Below are 22,143 nucleotides of genomic sequence, written 5' to 3'. Positions count from 1 at the left end.
AACCAGGGTGTTCATCATCAGAGCAAGTTAGTATTCAGCCACAGTGATGTCTAATGTTCTGGAGTGACCTGCAATCTCTTTTCTAAAGAGCTATTATTTGGAGTGTAGTGAATGCTAGGCATGCTCCAGGCTTATGGGATGGGGAAGGGCTCTGTGGAAGAGGAACCAAGAAGAGGTGACTCACCCTGGCCCCCCACTGAGGTGGGTTTGGTTGCTAAGAACAACAGGGGGTTTTGAGGACTTGAGAATCAGAGATGTGGAAACAATTCACTTTCTTTGCTGCCCTCAATTTAGTCTTTTTAAAATGCGGGTTGGACTGCATGCTCTCTGGGCCCCAATGTTCTGATTTTAACACTGTCTGAAGTTCACTTCAAAGTCAGCTGAGGAGCTGCAGCAACAGAAATAGACCTCAGTGTATAAACACTGTGTTATCCAGAGAGAAAACAAAGATGACAGACTACATGTTTTAAAATAAACTCACTCACTGTGGTTTTTAATTCTCAATTATAACCTTGAACTTTATGAGTATTGATTTCTTAGGATAAGAAAACCTAAAGTGCTGTCTTTCCTAACTATTTTTCTATTCGTTTTTAAAAGGTCCTTAAAACCTCTCTCTCCCTTCCCCCTTCTCTTTCTCCATCATCTCCCTCTCCATATACCCTCCCCCCCATATATATGTATCTCCACACATACATACATAAAGCTATAGATAGATAGATATCTCAGTTTAAGTATCCCATTGCCCTCATGAAAGGGATTTTTCTTTGTTCAAGCACATTTGGGGCACACAAAAAAATTAAGTATAATGTGTTCTGAGTATGTATAAGAAAAAAAAAGATAGCTTGCTTTCCCTAAAGGGAACAGAAGCTTTGTGAAGTACTTCAAACCTCGAAGCAGAGTGTTGCTGACAACACCGTAAGAGAGAGACAGAAACATGGCATTTCTTATTTGTTTAAGATCAAAGTGTAACTGAGTCCTAGGCTAGAGGTTCAGCTCAGGGTGCTTTTGAGCAATGGATTGGATCAGGCCACCAAACCAAGAAATCAGCAGAGAGGTAAAAGTCAGGAGAGGAGTTGAACCAACAGGGGTACACTAGGAAGATGAACAGATCTTCAAGACCCTGCCCTGAGCCTTGGATTTAAACAGAGGAAGAAGTAGGCAGGACATCCTGGGTATGCAGAAGTAAAAAGCAGTCAACAGAGTCTGGCCAGTCCAGTCATCACTCAGTACAAGTCCAGGGAAACTGTGGAGAAATCCCTATGACATGAAGAGACATTCTGATTCCCATGAGCTGACTGTTTATGCCTTAAGATCAATCTTCATTTCTATACTGGGGCAATTATTTTCATATAGTGGGTCAGTCTCGTCCTCGGGTGATCTACTGTGGCCTGGAATCTAAGGTGATTGCAGTTTCGTAACCATAACGAGAGAGTTTCAGAAGGTCTGGAACATAGCATTGTAAAAACTGTCAATAAACTACCTTCCTTACTTTACCTTTGTGCTGTCTACCATAAAGGGAGACGAGCCAAATTAGGTATGCCTTGAATGATAAATATGCCTTTGTTAGAGTTCAGCAGGAATCTCACCCGTATTAACACAAAGGGGACAGGCTAAATGAGGGGAGAAATGCCACCTATTATGCATTTTATACTCAGTGTTTTTGTTGCTTGTTTGGTTTTTGTTGTTTTGTTTTAGTAATAAAATTTGTACTTTGACAATTTTATAAATGTATATAATATAATGTATTCTTGTTCCTCTCAATGCTGCCCTTTCTTATCTCCCTCCCACCATGTCAATATGCCCTGTTTTGGTTTGTGAGACAAGTTTTCACTATGCCCAGGCTGGTGTTCACTCATAGTTCCCATCTTGCTTCAGCCTCCCGGGTGCTGGGATTGCAGGTGTGTGCCACCATGCTCAACAGAGATAGTACTTTTAAACCAAAGAAACTCCTAAATTGATACCATATACTTACAATTTGTCTTCATCTATCCTTTCTTGCAGGACTGTAATTCCCTGCTCTGCAGATAAGGAAATTGAAATTTGGAACCCCATGTTCCTACAACAGCAGTAGATTTATAAACAGATCTAGCTGGTTTCTCAAAAGCTCTTCCAAATTTCCCCTTCCATGGGTAAGATTGTAGCAGATAATCCTGTTTCTTCAAAATGTTATAGAAAGGATATCACCATCTTTCCTCAGAGAATGGTTAGCAGTTATAAAGAAGTATGAAGACAACAATGTTGAAAACCTATGATTCTATTGCCCTTATGTTACCCTGCAGACCACATTCCATCCCTTCCCAGCCTTTATTTTACATCTAAATTACACCACCACAATTCCGGACTAGATATTGATTGTTACGATCAGACTGTGCCTTGCTCAGAGTTACTACACACTGTTTAAAACACTGGGTCTTCAAGGTGTGCCTTTCCCAAGGGACTCCATTTTATATGTGACATCTGAATCACCGTAAGTACAAATACAGGGAAGGATGACTCAGTACCTTTTTGTGGATATAAACAATACCATTTGTTCAGCTCCATCCATTAGGCACAGACCAATTATCCCTAAAACTACAAATACTTTCCACCCTATCAACTTAGCAGCGACTGGGAGCATATAAATGGACGAGCATATTAAAACCAGCACAAGCAGGCCCAAAAGTTTATCAACCAAGCCAGACCAAGGGAAATGTGAAACTCACCTCACTTGAAACCCTTAATGAAGAGGACAACCAAACAAACATTGTGATGGGAAAAGGCTGATGATCTACCCTGACCATCTTGTGTGGTTTTGTCAAGGGACTTCCAGGAAGAAAATTCAGGACTGTCTCAGCCTGACTGAAGCTTGCTTTAGCTCTACTCCATCTGTACTGCTGATGTTTGCTACTCAAAATACTGTGAACAATCCATTTATGTAGACCTGGTCTTTCACTTCAACTTTATGGCCTTTACAGTCTCTCACCTGGTTTCTGTTTCCTCAGCTCACCCTAGGGATGTCAGACCTTTGCTCAATCCTATGACCCTTGGAATCTCCAGTGATTCTCCTGTAAGGTTTACTATCTAACCCCAGCAGAGACTCTTGGCATATCTATAAGCCCTTCTAACTCTGTCCCTCAGCCTCTTTGTACCCCTTGAACTCCACAAACATGTCTGGTTACATGTCTGACAGAGTGTGCTCACAACACCCTCTCTGCCTCAGGTTCCTGGTTCAGTCACTTCTCTTGAAATTCCCTTTCTCTCTTCTCTGGTTAATGAGCACCTACTCATCCTAAAACTCCATTTCTCATGCTACTTCCATTTCATGAAAAAATCTGTCTACCCATATCTGATAAAACCTTTCAGACTCCAAATTCTCAAGCTCTATGTTGGTTGCAAAAATCCAGTGCAGGGTGTAGAGCAGGTGTGTTTCAGACATGTTTCATAGACCTGTTCTTCTGATGATTGCTAATGAGATTGTGGAAAACATCCTCCTTGAGTCTTAGATTCTTCAGTTACAGAGTAGGGAATAGCATTTCTACCTCAGTAATACCTACCTTGCAGAGCTGTTAAAAGTGACTGTGCAATTCCTTGGTCATTAGTAGCATATAAACAAGACAATGTTGTATTATTTCTAACTATTAAAAAACTTTCATGGGTTCATGACCTTTTATTCTTTGATGATGGTCTGGCATGAGCAACCCAGTCTGTTGTAGTAACTAAAAAGTGAGAGTCCCACATCCAATCTCATAGGTTGTGTCAAGGCTTCCTTGCTCTCTATATAGAGGAACAGAGTTGAGTGAAGAAAAGGCATGGTTGGTTAATTCAACAGCATCTAACTCTGCTTCCTTCTGCACTGAGAGACCCAGTCCAGGCCTCTCCAGTGCCCTATATTACTGCTAATGGTACGTCACTTCTCTAGAGCTGCAGACACATTTCTGACTCTGTGTTGACTTTTATTGGTTTCAGAGCTTCTCTCTTGAAGACCAAGGCAGTTCACTTGCTCTTGCCCAAGTGTTCTCTAGTTACCTCCATTCTACACATCTGGAAATCCACCATTGCTTCATATACCATAGTTCCCCTCTGAAAGAGATGAATTCTTTTAAGATAATGCCCGATAAACTCATTTATGAAGAAGCTTGGAGTAGTTAAGTCATATTTTGCCACTAGGAACCAATGTAAGTAAAGGGAAAGCCCATTTATTAAGAGAAGTCTAACTGGTATTCCCTTAATATCGAAAACAAAGTTATAAAAGTCTCATCATAGTCCTTATTGGCTGAGCTGAGGGTATAGCAAAGTGAGCAAATGTCAAAGAAGACAGTCTAAATCTCATACAAACAAGTCTCTCTAGTTTGCAGCTTTGTCCCGTTACACAAGCTGGGTTACATGGACATATCAGCAGAAACATCTTGTGTTTTAGCAAGTCATGCATTGCATGGGTAGTCTAGCACATCACTTATCTTCTGGGGCACTATATTGGTGGGATAATTTTTCCTTAGATGCTATTATATTGTTCTTTGTCAAAGGAATTCATTTTTAAAACCTACTAACTGATAACGGAGACAAGAGCATCTAAACTATCATCAGGGTTCAAGGAATCTTTTCTTTGTCTTTCCTTTTCTGGTGCCAATCATTACCTTACCTCTTCTTCTCTCTGCTTAAATCAATTTTGTCACCTTCTCTCTCTGAAGCCTCTTCATTTTTCTATCCACACACACAAAACATATGACTACCATACAGCTTTGAATGCCCACAAATCAGCAGAAAGTGACTGGTTTAATCGAAGCTATACAAATATATCTGTGTTGCTTTCAACTTTTGTCACAGAAAGTTCTTTCCGCCATGGTTAGTGGTTAATGCAGAGACTTCATTATTGACTATAAGTGACAGTGAGCGCTAGGCTGTCAATGAATCATTTGTATCAACCGTGCTCATCTAAGACTCAGAGAACAGTGCAGAAGAGGAGGCAAAAAGAATCCAATAGCTGACAAATGGAGAATGAGTAGAGCTGTGAAATTATGACTTCTGAACATGGCTTGGCTGTTTTGCATATCAATTCTATAGCAGCTTTTGTTACCTTCATAAGACCTACACAAACCTGTCAGAATTCCAGCTTGGGCAGGGGAGGGGGTCCCTGAGATCCTTCCTTGGAGAAATGGTTATTGGCAGTTGCTGTAAGCATAAGGAAGGTCATTCCTCTGTGTGGACATGGTCCCTGGTAAGCTTTACATACCCGCAGTGGTGGTCCCATTACATGGGGACAGTACCAACTGTACTCATGGGGAAATTATCAACTTCAATAATCCCATTTTTTTTATCCTTTGTTTGGAGTCACTAATTTCCCTGTGACCTAGTCATAAGCAGTTGCTTTATATTACCTACTTTGTTTCTGTTCATTTTGTTTTGAGACAGCATCTTGCTAGGTAATCCCAACTGGCTTTGAATTTGCCATCTTTTTATCCCAGGCCCATGAATGTTGATTACAGACATATAGCCTATGTCTTTAATCTCACATAGACATTTACTTTAAATTATGGAAATCACAAGAATTGTTCCAATTGTTCCTCCATCTTATTGAAGATTACCTAGACCAAGGGGTCTTTTACCTATCTGAGACCATTCTTCATATTCCATGTTCTACAACAATATTTACATGAACGAGGCAATGAAGTCCTACCTGAGAGGCCTTCGCTGTACCACACCCACTGTTTCAGAAGCCTTGTGATTTAAGATGATTGCTGTTATATGGGATCATTAGTTTCTCATATGACCTTCAAAAACTGAGGTCAGAATTGAGTCCTGTGGAGTTCAGAGACCAGAATAGCAATCATCATTTCCTAGATTGTGCCAAAAATCAGTCCAACAACATAAGTTTCAGGTAAGGAAATGTCAGCCAGGATTCTTGTCTTCCTACCAAAATGAAGAAAATATTAAAGAATTAAATACAAAATAATATGAAAACATTATCTTCCATGGGCCATTAGGACTACATGTCTGACTGACAGTCTCTTGCTTTCACCATAAAAACAAGAACAAATGAAATGATAAGTAGATTCCAGTCTTATTCAACATGAGGTCTTGAGAGAACTACTAGAATAAATATTGTATGTTTCTTTGTAAGAAAATGATTCTGAACCCAGAAGAAATGAGTGGTTATTGAAGCAGCAGAAAGCCACCTGTACAGAACTTGCACAGAGATGCTAACCCACAGCCACGATCCCCATACATGTCCTTCTGAGTCTCGGAGAAACACAAACAAGGAAGGCTCATTCATTTATAGGTTTACATAAACAAGGCTGACAGAGAAAAAGATGAGCTGCTGATATTTTTCCACTTCATCTTGTGAACACTTCACTCTGGAAATTATCACCCAGGCTCAGGTCTTTGGAATTGCCATAACAAGATTGTTTTACAAGGAATGCAGCTCAACTGGTATGGGGTGAGTTACTTTAGACACCACGGATGCACACTGCACTAGGAAAGGAATACTTTCCTGACACAATCCCAAATATGTAGCTGCAGCAACAACTTCCACCCCCACAGGCCAAATGTATAGGGGGAGGAAGCATAGATATAGTTAGACTAAAATACATCTTATCCCAGTGAACGTCAGTGCAATAACTATCAGAAATCACATTGGATAATCCTCTATCAACATTCAAACTTGGTTGTTTTGCCAAAGTTTAGTTCATCTTAGCCACATTTTATAAAATATTTGCTTCCTACTTTATTTCCCACAATCCAAGAACTATCTCTTGTAAGAAACAACACTACCATTTCCCTGTCCTGAGATTTATGGATGAAGGTGTAGTGTTTTGGCAATTCCATATTTTGCAAGACAATATAATCACTGTGCTCACTAAAAAGAGTGTGGGAGAGAGTTATAAGCGACTTCATTCGAAAACTTCAGGGATCCAGTGGCTTTTTTTTTATATCATTTCACTTGTATTTTGGTTCAAGGGTAGAAATTCTTTAAACATCTTTGCGATTTCTCCTATATCACTTGATAATTAGCACCTTTAGACAAAAGGTGGATCCCCAAAGCAGCACTTCTATCCTGGTTTTTTTTTTCCCCATGGCTATGTGGTCTTGGAGACTCCATTACTTCACAGAAACACTGTGGGTGGGCAGGGCTTTAAAAGTCCTTACAGAAACTCTGCTGTTTGAAATATTTTATGAGGCACTCTTTTTAATCCCTCAGAGATATTAACAAAAGATCCTAAGGACTCAACTTGGATTTTACCTTTTCCAGAGCTACATTTTTTTTAGTAATTTTAATGAGAATCTGGTGTAAATGACACAGTTTTATTTTAAAGTCGACACCTTCTAATTCTATTTAAAGTGTATTTTCAGTTCATTTCTTGCTCATTATATTCTACTGAGGAAAAACAAAAAGATAATTAAAAGGGTCCATGTCTTCTCTTTTAAAAAATATTGCTTCTTTTGAGATTGTAATTACACCATTTTCCTCTTTCCTTTCCTCCTTCCAAACCTAGCCGTATAGTACTCCTTGATCTTTTAAATTCATGGCTTCATTTTCATTAATCACTGTTAACGTGCGTATATTCATGTGTATGTGCATAAATATTTCTAAATACAACATTGTTGCTCTGTACAATGCCACTTGCATGTTTCTTTTGAAGGACTGACCATTTGGCATTAGACAACCAGTTGATGTACTCTTCCATGGAAAGAGTATTTCTCCCATTCTCGGTACTTCTTAGTTGCCTGTATTTCTTTGTACAGGCTTAAGGTCTTGTGGTCTTTCCCTGTCTGCTTTGGCATGCCTATTGTCATTGTACTTATTCAGGGCAATCTTTGGGGTAAGACTTTTTTGGTGTGGCTTCTGACATTATTAGGAAACACAGTCTTAGAGCAAACTCCCTGATCTTTCTGCCTTGTCTTTGGAAATGTCTTCTAAACTTTAGATATGGGATTTGCTTTGTAGCTGTTTCCACTGGTATTGGGCTCCACAACTCTGTATTTTGAGTTGTTGTGGTTTTCTGTAACAGTCTCCATCTGATTCAAAGAGAAGTTTCCATGATGACAGATGAAAACTATACTTACACTTGAAGTTTTGGAGCTGGTAAACTCTGAGGAGAACATCTGATGTTTGTCTTTCTGCATCTAGGCTACCCCACTTAGTGTCTTTTCTAGCTCTCATGTTTTGTACTTCACCTGGAAATCTTAACCAGATTGCTGAATTTGATGGGTAGATTTCCTCTTTGCTGCATTGTCACAGATGCTGCTTAAAAGGGCAGACTCAATGATCACCAAACAAGCCATTCCTTTCCTCGACTTTACAATAATGTCTTCTTCACTTTCCTATGAGCCTTTACTGAAGCCTTCTTGAAGTCTTTCAGATTTCCACTAACTCTATGTGAGTACTTGTTTGGCCCTCAGTAATGCCATCTCAAAGCAATGTCAGTGGTTTTGGTTATGGCAGCATCTCATGTATAACTACAAAAATTGTAGCTGATATTAACAAATACATAAACTATTACCAAAGTTAGTGAATTAAATAACAATCCTTGTTCCTGAACCTGTGATTTTGGTAAGGGTTAGCAGTAACTAGCCTCATATCCATGTGGTGTCACCGTCAGATGGGACTTTACTGGAAGCTGAAAAGTACATTCAGGATACTGACTCCCAGGATTAGCAATTGGGTGCTGTCTATTGCATGGGAATTCACCTAGAACCAGAAGATTCTATTCTCCATGGCTCGTTTTTCCTAGGTTTGTCTTCCTTCCAGGAAAGCAGATGAGACCCAGGTTAAGCATCTAATGAGAATCACATGAAAGTGCACGACATTACCCTGTCATAGCCTAGACAGTGCCATGCTCTCACACCCACTGTCCTGGCCCTTTACTGTCATAGATACACAAACATTTGCAGGGGAAAGATATAGAAACCCCAGCTCCATAAAAAATATTTATGTGTACCACACAAGTGCAGGTGCCCAAAATGAAGAAGAGGGCATTAGATCACCCAGCACTGGAGGTCCAGGTGGCTGTGAACCACTTACTGTGGGTGCTGAACACTGAATCTGGTCTTCTGAAGTGTAGCTCTTAAGCACTGAGCAATCTCTCCAAGCCTAAACTCCAGTTCTTCATGAAAGAATAGCAAAGACTCAGAAAAGTAAATGGAACAGGGATAATGTTGGACTCATTCAGAAAACACTCTGCTATAGAAAAAAGACAAAAAAAAAAAAAGACTGTATAGGTACATGTAATTTGGGAGGAGTATATTTCTTATTCCTGATGACTTTAGAGAAAAAACTAAAACACGCCCTATTTCTTGTTCCTCTGTGATTAAATTATATGTATAGATATAGATATAACTGTATATATTCTTGTCATCATGACCATCCTAAATTCAAGATTATAATAAAGACACTCACCTATTCCTTCTCAAGGAGAAGTCAAATATTTATTTTCATAATGAAGTAATCACCAAGCTATGGGATTTGTATAAAGTTTTTATTTTTAATTTCTAAAATTATAAAAACACAACTATCATATATATTAATGAGTACCATGTGCTATTTCAGTGCAATGATAGGCTCATTGTGCAGTGTTTGAGCCAGATTAGACATACATTTCCTATCATTTACTCCTGTTAAAATATTTTAAAAATTTCTTTTGCTTCTTTTTTAATATATAGTACAACATCTAATCACTCTATGCAATTGTTCTCAACCTTCCTACTGCTGTGACCCTTCAGTGTGGTTTCTCATGTGGTGTTGCTACTTTTTAGCTGCAATTTTGGTACTGTATGTGCTTTCCCGCTGGTCTTCAGTGATCACGACCCACAGGTTGAGAATCATTGCTCTAGTGTGTCACAGCACTTTCTCATGCTAGTGTAATTGTAACTTAGGGCTCATTTATCTATCGACCGCTCCATATCCCTGCCTCTTGCCCTCTTTTCTTTAGTATTGGGGATTCAGAGCCTTGTGCACACTAGGTAAGAGCTCAGACGTCCCACCCACTCCTGCCTCTTTCCTTTTCTCTGGTAGCCACCAGTCTCAATTCTATGAGACCAACATTTTTTCTTTCTTTTTAGGTCTCACATGAGTGAAATCATGACATTATTATGTAAAAGCTTCTGATACTCATTCTTGCAATCCAAGATCATCAACCAGAAACCACTTTACTTTTGCAGCAATAAGTATAAAATCGATAAGCAACGGATGGACTATGAAGGAGCTCACTGCATGGGGGATGTTTATCTAGTATTGTATCAGGATATTTTGGAGATGCCTAAATAAGACAGCAGGAAGTTGGCAGCAGCCACTACTTCTAAAAAGTGCCTCCTCTTTCTATTGTCTGGAAGAGATGTCAAGGTCATGAAATACAGCTATTCACATTTCCTGATTCTGTCTCTTAGATAGGCAACTCACGGTTAAATGGCACTCTGTTAGCAACCTCCTGGCTGGAACATTTCCTCCTTCCAAAGATACTGCCTTGTCTAAAGTAGTGTTTTCATAAACTGTGGTCTGAATTATTTACAATATCTAGCAGTTGAATATTTATTCCATTCAGACTTGATGCTTTTCAGAACTATATCAGGATGAAAATCAGTTGGCTACCACACATCAACTAGAATCTAATGTTCTGAAACTCTCAAAAAACAATTATAATGCACTCTGAACTGAATATATTTTGCTTCCAACATCTGTGTTGACAGTAATTCAACGCATTTAATTTAGAGTCCTTGGTAATAGTAAAAATAAACTGGGGTTGTAAAGATGAACATTTGCTGCCCAAGTATGGAGACCTAAGTTTGATTCCCAGCATCCATGTACAAGCCAGATGAAGGGCCCTATGTATGTAATCCCAGAGCTGGGGTGACAGGTGGGTCCTTGAAATTCACTATTCAGACAGTTGACTGTAGACTACAAGCTCCATGTTCAGTGAGAGAGGTCATCCCCAAAACCAAGGTGAACAGTGACTGAAGACACTCAGTGTTAACCTTTGATCTACAGTGCACACATGCCTACATACATGACTACCACAAGCACACACACACACGCACACACACACACACACACACACACACACACACACACCATAAACTGTCTTAATTTGTTTCATTATTTTCTCAAGTTTTTAAAAACCCATCCACTTCAATTATTGCAAGAATTTATTTAGTTAGAGACTGAGTCTTGAACTGTACAGTAGGCTGGCCTGTAACTATGTAGTAACAGGTTAACCTTGAATTTGTGACCCAACTCCTGTCTTAGCTTTTCAAGTGATGAAATTATAGGCATTAGCCACCTCCCTCAACTGAGACTGAAAGCTGTTTTCTGTTTTTTCTATTTCATAAGAATTTTTTCTAAATATAAAATTATGAAACAAATACCAGTGATATGCCTATGTCTACCCTCTTCCAGTCTCCATGGGCACCTACACACATGTGTCCTATCCTTACAAGTACACTCACACAGATTTAAAAAATTACTAATTCTTTTTATTATGTTTTATTGAATGTGAAAGAACAATTAAGTAAATCTAATTGTGATGTGATTTTAAAAAATAACAAAAATATGCTTAATAGCAGTCATTTGAATACTCATCTGTTCTTAAATTAGGAGAAAACCAGAACCAGGTGGTAGCAGTGCATACCTTTAATCCCAGCACTCAGAAGAAGCAGGGGGATCTCTGTGAGTTCAAGGCCAGCCTGGTGTACAAAGGAATTCCAGCACTGCCAGAACTCTTACACAGTAAATCCATGTCTTAAAAGAAAGAAAAAAATGTAGGAGGAAACCAATTTGTGCCTAACACTGCATCCATTCTAAAATCCAGCCAAGGTGAGTTTGAATTAGTTGATCAGGATGAGGACACTTGCCAGAGAACAATGGTCATGCCTGCATTGCTGCTTTAGACCCACACTAGCCACACCCAGGCAGATGAAGCTGAGAGCAAATGATCAAAATTTCATCAGGGATTCACAAGAGAAAGCTTGGCTATGAGCAATGTTGCTTTGACACCAAGGTTTGCACTGGTAGCCCAACAAAGGAAGGGCTCATGCCTCAATGTCATCCAGTCGAGAACCCTGGTGGAAAAGCAGGGTTTGTCTTCACACGGAAAAATACAAGACTTATCATTAATGTCATCTCAACTTGCCATCACATGTAGAGGTCCGAACAGACACTACTTCTATTTGGATGCCTGTATTTTTGTGTATACTAATAACAGTGGTATAATTTCTGACAAAATATAAATCTAGATATTCACAACTGAGGTTTAAGTAATGGTCCTAATTATTCAAACGGTGCCCACACACATTGTAATACATTTGTGAACCTAACTTAGAATCCTCTTATAATACTTAAAGGTGTTTTCTGTTTTTTTTTTTTTAAATAAAATCTTTGGACTGCAGAAATTATAGAAGGAACCATAAATCATCCATAGATGGATTTACCTAGCAATTAACTCAAGAACACAAGTAACAAGCTATAGTGTTTCCTACAGATGGCCTTGTTTTTAATCAGCAATCCCTTCCTAAAAAGGCATGGTACAGCATGTCTTTCTATCCGTGGAGCTGCTCATTGTTGGTGTATCAGTCAGTGACTAAAAACTTCAAAAATAATCTCAGGGCTTCCTTCTTTGCCTTCTTTTGTGAAGGCTCTTGGCACAGTCCACATGAGCTATGAACAGTGTGCATCTTTGAAAACGCTGCTCTCACTAGGCATATGGTAATTTACACTCAATTTGGTGTTCTGGAAAACCTTTTACTAATGATCCTCTTGAATAAAGTAACTCCAGACTCTCCTCTTCCCTATCTTTAGTCTTAAAACTTCAAACCAAAATACATTGGTAGACTTCTATGACAACTGTAAATTATATTCTCTCAAAGTTGTTTCATAATTGGACACTGCTAAGCATACATTAAATTAAAAGATGCATCTGTTTTTAGGCCCCTTTCCCCATCATTCTTCATAGCTCAGCTGCTTGTACATTGTAATTTCCCAAGAAACTCAGGAGAGAAAAAGTATAATAGAGAACACAAGCTAAGTGTTGGCTCAGTCTAGTGTTTCAGTTGTTAGACCACCAATATTGATCATCAAAACCTGAGCCGTCTGCTAGAAATAGACTCAAATAGGCTAAAAACCCAAATAGTTAAAATTATCAATGCTTGAATTATTTTCTATTAATGTGGGATATCTGGTTTACATGTTTGCCATCACTGTCACAATCAGCCAGTTAAATTCTTGAATAATTCAAATAACAGTATTATTTTAATGTCTGTTCTTATTTATTTATTTACTTATTCATTTATTTATTCATTGAGGCACAGTGGCATGTAGTTCAGGCTGTCTTCAAGTTCCTGATACTACTGCATCTACTTCTCCAATACTGATATTACAGGCACGCGTGTCATACCTGGCTTCTTATCTGCTCTTCATAGTAACTGCACATTTTAAAGAGAAGTTCAACCTGGCCTTAGATGGGATCATAGCCCTGGACCTTTATGAGCCCAAAAGTGATGTATTACTGTGTCTCCGGTTGGTGGTGGAGACTGAACTTCCTGAGAGCATTGCAGGAGCCTCTGCAGGAGAGGGACAGCTAAAAGGCTGTTCAGATTTATTTGTTAGTCATCAAATGCAAAGCAAATTCTCCATGTAGCAGGTCAAAAAACAAACAAAAAAGAAATGAATATTTTTGGCAAAATAAATACTTTATTGTTTTAATGGGTTTTTTGTTTTTTAGAGATCAGCCTTTGTGTGGTATTTCAAATATTTATAAACCTTTTAGATAGTCTTTGAAGGAATGATAATATTTCAAGCACTTTTGACTAAAATTTCTCACACAAAGTAACATAATAGGAGTTGAAGATTACAAATACTAAAAGACTAATTTCTAATACTTTATACATTTATTTGACAAACATAATACCAGATAGAAAACCTTTTTTTTTTCAGAAAAACCAAGAGTTTTCTGGTTAAAACTGAATTAAAATCATTTATGCATGAGAAAAACAAATCTAAATCTCATTTGGAGAAAAACAAAAAACAAAAACCAGCTTATTCATTTCTATCCTATCCATTCAAGTCATAGGCCCCATTATCTTGACAATACTATTTAATCTAAAAGACAGAAAAAACATCTTAAAGTAAGACATCTGGACAATGCAGAAAATACATAGTGTTTACCATAAGGCACATAGCTATAATAAAATTACATTTGTTTGGGGCAAAGCAACAAGGCTTACAGTGTAAGAACATGAAGTAGTTGTAGGTAACCTAATGAGATCTACCCTACTGCTTCTCAGTAGCCTCCTCAAGAATTAAGAGCAATTTTTACAACAGAACCATTTGTCTTCTTGGAGTGACCCAATGAAGAGCAGTGGAGGGAAAAGTCATCGGTTGCTTCAAGCTCTCAAAAGATGAATCTGTTATTGCACAGTAAATACCTCATAGAGGTCAGTGTTGTAGAAGCTAGTCTGAAGAAATATGTTATTTATAAGTTGGTTATGTTTGGAACTCTTCAAGTTTTACAATTAATTCTACATAGGAACATCAACTGGAAAACTACTGACATACAAATAAATACTAGACTTTCAAATGGCCAGTCTGATAGTTTAGAAATGAGTCAGCAAAGTGCCTAAGTTTCTATATGTGTTTTTAAAGTTTTATGAATAGAAGAACAGTATACTGTACACTCATACAGAAATGCACAATGTCCATTGTGTACAGTAGGCCAACTCAGTAGAAAGTATCTTCCAAAGGACAAACAACACCTCCACCAACATAAATCATGGATAACACCAGTATTACAGTTAATGGGATCCATCCTGACCCTAAAAAGAAGGAAACGTCAACATTAACCATTCTTCAAATACTATTTTGAAAGTTCTTCAAAAAGAAATGTGTTTATTCAAAAAAATCCATTTATATCATATATATCTCTCTCTATCTATCTATCTAGCTACCTATTTAACTATCATCTATCTATCTGCACATACATATGAACACTTACACATAATCCTCTGGCTGTAAACAATTTTTTGAGAGTTAATTGTTTGATTCTTGGCCTTTGAAAAGGAATCCTCTGAGTTGCTTGTGACATCATTTATTAAAATACTTGCTTATTTTCCACAGCTAAAATTATATCTCACACTTTTCATATCACATTGAATAAACACTTTCAGCTGTGAAAGTGTTGTAGAGACTATATGTTTACCAATCACTACTATTAACACAATCTATAAAATATAGCTAGAGTTATTCATTTTATTAAGTAAACCACATAAAATTCTTTAATAAATTATTATTACAAATGGATCTATGGAATGTCTGTTTAAAAGATAAAAATAACAATGAAAGGTATTATAATTTTTTGACCAATTTTCAAACTCTTGTCCACAAATTATACATTTGAAATACAATTTAATTAATATTAAATTAAGATTCAGCCTAAAGCCCAATTCCAGGATTTATTTACTTATTCATCTACAATGGAATTTCAAAGTAACTGTAGGCAATTCTATTCTTAAGTTGAGTTGTTAACACTTTAAATGAGGCTATACTTGGTTTTCATACTGAAAAACAACTAAGACATACATTACAAAAACAAAAATGTAGCTAGAGATAATAAACTGCACTAAGACAAAAAATTAAAAACCAAGTATCAACTTATATCTAGTTAAATGAAGAAAGTAATAAGCATTACCTAATAAATTCCATTCAGTGACTGTCCTGCTTAGAATTCGACGCTTTACTTGAAGACACGGCTGCCAAAAGTCCACTTACAATTTCTCGTCTAATTTCCCCAACAATAGACTCTTTAATCTATAATGGGAAAAGAAAAAAAATACACATTTAACAACAGGACAAAGCTATTTTTTTTCTGTTTTCAGATAAAAATACACAACATTTAACTGGTACAGTCAGTTAAAACACAGAAAAGACCACAGCCCTCATATAGCAAACATAGAAAGAAGGACCTGCAGGGCAAGTTCATCCCCTCAATTCTCATCAGACTCTGAGGTCTGGTGTAGCACAACCCAGCTAATGAGATCATGAAAAAAAAGTCACAATTCTTATGGGACAAACTTTTTAAAACCTTCTCGTAAGTTACTGTACACAACAACCTTCAAGGACTAAATGTGAGGTTTGCAATGCTGCTTTTACAGATGAAGGAAGTCAACAGGACTCATGCTTTTACTGCTAAGAAAATCAGTAAGTGGCAAAGTGATACGCAGGAAGGGATACTCTGCCTGTTTCTACTAACTAAAAACAGAGTATCTAAGGATACATTTTAAGTGGACAGAAGAAATTTTCATTGAATAATACTTATGTTTTAAATATTATAAACATACTCAAACACAACTATCTGTTCTAAAATTAGGATTTTTTCTTTAGTGTTATGGTGTGCTTGTTGCCTATCTGGCTTTCATCTCTGGTTGAGGAAGGGCAGAGTCAGTAGAATGCTTACCATGTAGGCATGAGGATCTGACTCTGATCTCAGAGTCCATGTTAAAAAAACAAAAGCAAAAAACAAGCTAGGTGTGTGATGTTTACTTGTAATTCTGGCACTGAGGAGGTAGGGACAGGTGGGTCCTGGAACTCCCCAACCAGCCATCACAGCCTAATGTATGAACACTATGTTAGTGAGAGACCCTGTCTCATAGAACAAAGTAGAAGCCCCTTGAGGATGACACTGAGGCTGTCTTCTGGCTTCCACAGGCATGCACAAATAAACACCCAAACACGCACACACAGACAAATGAACATCTCATTTGGTTGTTAAAAAAAGCAAATCGACTGGAGGCAATGATCATTCCAATTCCTTTCTAGATGTCTAAATACTACATAAGCCTCCTTCCTCCTTTTCTTTCTAGTGATACGGCCTCACCTCCAAATAGCTCTTTGTAAAGGCTTTAAATGTGCATTCCTGAAGTAAATTGATAATGTATTCCCAAATTAGCACTGTGCTACTCTCAACTAGCTCTTAAAAACTGTACATTTCCACAGTTTCCTGTCAGCCTGATCTATTTCCTAAAATGTTCCTAAATACATTCTGAAAACATCTCTGTTGAAGTCTTTCTAAAAATGGCTCTGCCATGCAAAACTGGTACATAATACATAGACATATATATGATTCTTCCTAGGAGCAAAACAGGGCTAGGGAGATGGCTCAATGCTAAAGACTAGGCTCACAACCAAAAAGACAACAGAAACAAAACGTTCCTTCGCTATCAACCAGTCATTTGCTCTGCTACTCTGTTAATAAATACAAGATTTTAAATTTCCCTATTACCACCATTTTTAGAACATTAAATAACAAATTTTTTGAAATTCGTAGTATTTTAGGATTCTTTTGTAATGAGTATGAAACATGAAAGCCAGGTGGTCATAGCCACAGTATATAAGGCAATTACAGAATGCAGGAAAAGAACCGATGCAAATCTGTTTTAAAAGATGATGAGCAATGCTTTGTAATGGAACTATAATAAGACAACTTTAATACATTTCCTTCCTGTTCACCATTCAAAACACCAATTAAAAAGAATGGCTTAAGCATTTTGGGTAACACAGATACTACTGGCATAATGTCTGTAAGAGTATCTAAGACCCTAGCAGGGTGATGTGCATCTGTAGTCCCAATCATCTGGGAGGCTGGGCCAGGAGGATTGCTTAAACCTAGAACATGAGACTGCCTTGAGCAAAACCCAACTCACTAAAAAACAAACAAACATCACTCTCTGCTGTCAAGCATAATTTACTTTAGATGGGCACACAAAATGATACTGTCTGAAAAATAATAAAAGAAGGCTAAGTGTGGTGATGCATGCTTTTAATCCTAGTACTCCGCAGCAGAGGAAGTTCCAGGATATTCAAATCTTGTCTACAGAGAGTTCCAGGAACAGCCAGGGCTACATAGTGAGACCCTGATGAGGAAAAAAAAAAAAAAAAGACAGAAAAGTAGGTACATCTAACTAGCACTGAAAATAACACAATGGCAATGGCCATAATATATACTTCACAGGGGCATCATGGGCAAATAAATCAGTCTAAAGTTCCCCATGCTACAGAGAAGAGAAGATAGGAGGGTTCAGAGTAAGAGAATTCTAGGGACGGAGGTAAAATTATCTTTGTGAGCAGTTTCCAAAATGTTGTGTGGGCTTTAGATGGACTACTTGACATTTAAAAAAGGATGGTTGATTACAACACCCAGTGACTTGCTGGTCATGGGAGGCTGCATCTACACAGTGTCTAGAGCCCCAAAGCCATGACCCTTAAATGGTCTCTAAAAGATTCCAAAGGAATACATGAAAAGTTGTGTTTTTACCAAAACACATGTTTAATCATGTCAGATGTACTAAAGTTGTAAACCACACTAGAAGCTTAAATAAACACAGAAAACATTCATTAAAGCATGATAATCTATGCTTATTCTTCAACATTCAATAGTGAATTTGCCTCTGTGAAAATGGCACAAGTTCACATATCCAATAAACCATCTTTTTATTCCTATATATATATGCACATTTTCTAAAATATCTGTAGATAGTTTTGGACCCTGGTCACATACGTCACGATGACTCAGACAAATTCTAAGGCAGTACTGTTTTGTTTTGTTTCATTTTTTCCCAACTGTGATGTGTACACAATCGAGCAAAGTAGTACCCTCAGTTTGACAAAAGTTTAAGTACAGACTGTATACTAAACACTTGCCTGTAAGAACTGTGTGTCAATATTCTCCTTCCAAAGTGGGATTCCAATGAATTAGTGCATTGTAAGTAATGAAGTAGTCTTTATAGCCTCACTTACGGCAGTGATGGAAACAAAGAACTGACAGTCACCATTGTTTTCATACACCCAGGAGTACAGGAAGACAGCTTCCCTGAAGGTGCTGCCAAGCATGTTTAATCCTCACCTGCAAAACTGTTCTACCCAAGACTAGATCTTGCCATCCTGAATGGTGGCTTTGTTAATGGGGTTAGGGACCACAGATTTACAAGGAAGATAGAATAAAATTTAGTTTTCTTGATAGCAGGTACAATAAGCTAAGTACTTGAAATTTAGTGCCATGGACATTTAATTTTAAAAGATAATCAGTTGGAAATAAATGGGGTAAAGAGTAGTAGGTATTTTAAACATTTGGTAAACAAACAACAACATGAATTGGTTTTTGAATTTTAATGAGCAATGTGTCAGTGTATCTATTCATAGACATTCTCATGGATATTCTTAAAGTACCCCAGAGGGTTTGATTTGCTAAGTATATCAACATTCCTTGTGCCTTGTTTATAGATATATTTTGCAGGGTAAGCCCTTCTTTGTAGCCAGCAAGGGTAAATATTAAAGCAGATTTCCTTCAAACATTGCCATATACTGAGCTGAGTAGCTTCTCACAAAGGGTGTAGAACACATTTTCAGAAGTTCATCAGACATTTGCCTAGCATGTCGATTTAAATGTTGACAAAGTATAACGTCATTCATATTTAATGGGAGATTCCTATAAATGATTGAGTAATTCTCTAAGGCCAAGGCGGCATAATGGAAACAAATGACTTCTCTTATGGTCTATGCTATTGGCCAAAGAATCAATGTTCTGGTTGAAAGCAAACAGTGTCTTCCAAGGAAATGACTTGCTTCATGGATCAGGTCGACAAACTTAAAAATGAGAATTCAAGCATGCATTAAAGGAGTAAACTATGCCAAACAAGCAATAGGGAGTCATGTTTTCAAGAGAGAGAACTTTCAAATCAAAGCAAGTTAAGAGGAACAGAAATATCAGAATTTAGTAAAAGAAAAAAAAGAGTAAACATTCCATGAACAAATGCATACGGGTAGAGTATTACTTCATCTTACTCAAGTACTGTCCTATTCCTACTCACTGGCATGCCTGATTGAGGAAGCTGAATGCACAGCCATAATCAACTTACAAAAATAACTGCATTTGTAGAACAAGTAAACATATAAAATTAAAGGCTTCCAGTAGTTCATAGTCAAGTCTGGAGAACAAATAAAAATCATGCAGCCTGAAGCTATACTGATTTTGAAAGGTGGTGTTTGTTCCAACATGTCAGAAATCCTAGGTAACAATTTGCATGTAACACAAGTGTCATGTCTATTTATTTGCATTTCAACCTCAAGATGCATGAGTGATCACAGAAAGTAGCTTTCGGCTGAACCTAAGAACTCAGAACACAAAATTAACACAACTTCACTACCTACCAGCAATATCAGTCCTGTGCACAAGCCACTGCTACTCACACCTGGCATTGTAGCTTTGTCAGATTTCAGGCCATCCTTTAACCCCACAGTAGTAACCCACACACTCCAGCCTTCCCAAGCCCCAAGTTCACAAGCACAAGTCAAATGTTTCCAAGGTCCAAGTACCATTTTTACTGTTGTATTATCTGCTTCCAGACTATACAACTAGGTATAAAACCACGCTACTGTTCTGATAAGTTTTCTATTTGTCCTTTTTAGTGCCAATGATCAAGTATGGAATGTCATCCTTTGAATCCTATTTTACTTAGACAAGTTCTATGGTTTTTATTGCATTTTCACAGCACAGACATCATCTGTGTATTCATAGAATTTCCTGTCCTTTTAACATATTTCGATATGTTGTACGATAAGTCATGGCACCATGTATATAGGCATTAATCTTTGGCCCCAGAGACTCAGTGGCCTGTTTGAGGGAAGATTCTATGCTATAAATTGATTCAAAAAGAACACTAGATACACATTTACATTTACATTAGAAACAGTTTAAAAATAGGAAGCCCTAATTTCTGTGATGTATTTTGTTCCTAAATTGTTAGTTCTTGGATTACTGAAAAGATTAGGAAATATACATTTATGAGACAAGAAATGGTGCATGTGTGTGTGTGTGTGTGTGTGTGTGTGCGCGCGCATGCTCGAATGAGCATGCACACATACAGTATTTTCAGACTTTAAGATCTCCAAATCTGAATAATAAAAAGGCCCAAAAACCTGAAAAATTTTTAAGGGCCACTGTGGAAGTTTTCAATTTACTTAGGGTTTGTCTTGTTAACCCCACTGTAATTTAAGTCAATGATTTCATGGCTTATAGGTACGTTCTATTACCCTGGATACTTTATAAACTGTGTTGCTGGTTTCTTTTTTGTTTTTCATTTTGTTTGGGCAGTGCTGGGGTAGGGGTCTCACACATGCCAAGTGCCACCTTTGCAGGGGTCACAATCAGGGCCTAACACCTGTGCCCTAAAGCTACAGATGAAATCCTAAAGGGACTTCTTTTTTTTTTTTTTTTTTTTTTTTTGGTTTTTACGAGACAGGGTTTCTCTGTATTGTTTAGGAGGCTATCGGTCCAGCCCAGCCTCGAACTCACAGAGATCCGCCTGCCTCTGCCTCCCGAGTGCTGGGATTAAAGGCGTGCGCCACCACCGCCCGGCCCTAAAGGGACTTCTTACATATAAAATATATTGTTCTTTCTGGCTAAAGGCAAAAAATAAAAGGTGTTTATTATCAGGAATTTTAGGACTGGATGGAAAGAAAAGTTCAACTAGTACACGTCTTTATGGTTGTCCTTAGGAAAACTAAACAGAAAAGTATTCAGCGTGTGTAACTATAGAGAGCAGATTGAAAAGCCATCATGAAGCTTGTCCAAGGTATTCTTCTTTTTAAACATAAATACCCGTTTATATTAATGAAACTCAATGGTAACAACAATAGTATAACTTAAATCTAAAATCTCCCCAGAGGCTCACATGCCAACAGTGTGGCTTCCTATACAATGATACACAGAGGTGTGCCTTTTGAGATGTCACTAAAGTAGTCCACATATGGGCTCATAACTCCACCAGTTACTGGGAGGTCACAGAAACTCAGAAAGTGGGCCGTGGTAGAGAGTAGGCAGGTTCTTGGGCACAGAACCATGGAAGTTCTTTGTTATCCTGGCTCCTAGAGCTTCCTTCCCTCCTCCCAGAGAACACAGGGCGAGTAGCCCTTCTCTGTCCCGGCTTTCTCCACATGCTGTTTTACCACAGGCCCATGAACAGCAGAGACATGTGCTTATGGGCCAAGACCTTTGGGAGCACCAACAGAAACAAACCTTCCTTTCTAACTTGTTCTTCAGGGCGTTTTGTCACAGCAATGGAAAGTTCAGTCATTCTACACATTTTCTTAGTTATCTTTTGATTCTGACTCGTATCCTTCATATATAT

General features: G+C 37.8%; 1 protein-coding gene across 3 annotated transcripts in view; it reads right to left on the bottom strand.

Annotated features, from left to right (window-relative positions):
* Positions 1-13,635: 13,635 nt before the first annotated feature.
* The window catches only part of Itprid2 (ITPR interacting domain containing 2), a 42,737-nt gene continuing 34,229 nt past the window's right edge, over positions 13,636-22,143 (bottom strand). For 2 of the 3 annotated variants that reach the window (XM_040745687.1, XM_040745686.1), the window contains 2 exons: positions 15,651-15,769; positions 13,636-14,778 (listed from right to left, as the gene is read on the bottom strand). In XM_040745687.1, the coding sequence (XP_040601621.1) occupies positions 15,665-15,769 (105 nt within the window). In that variant the 3' untranslated portion in view covers positions 13,636-14,778; positions 15,651-15,664. The remainder of the gene's footprint in view (positions 14,779-15,650; positions 15,770-22,143) is intronic. The other variant, XM_040745688.1, reaches the window with a different exon arrangement.

The sequence above is a fragment of the Mesocricetus auratus genome, unplaced genomic scaffold (assembly GCF_017639785.1).
Source record: "Mesocricetus auratus isolate SY011 unplaced genomic scaffold, BCM_Maur_2.0 Super-Scaffold_100004, whole genome shotgun sequence".
NCBI lineage: Eukaryota > Metazoa > Chordata > Mammalia > Rodentia > Cricetidae > Mesocricetus > Mesocricetus auratus.
The sequence above is the reverse complement of the archived record's forward strand: the minus strand, read 5'-3'. Positions and strand labels throughout refer to the sequence as shown.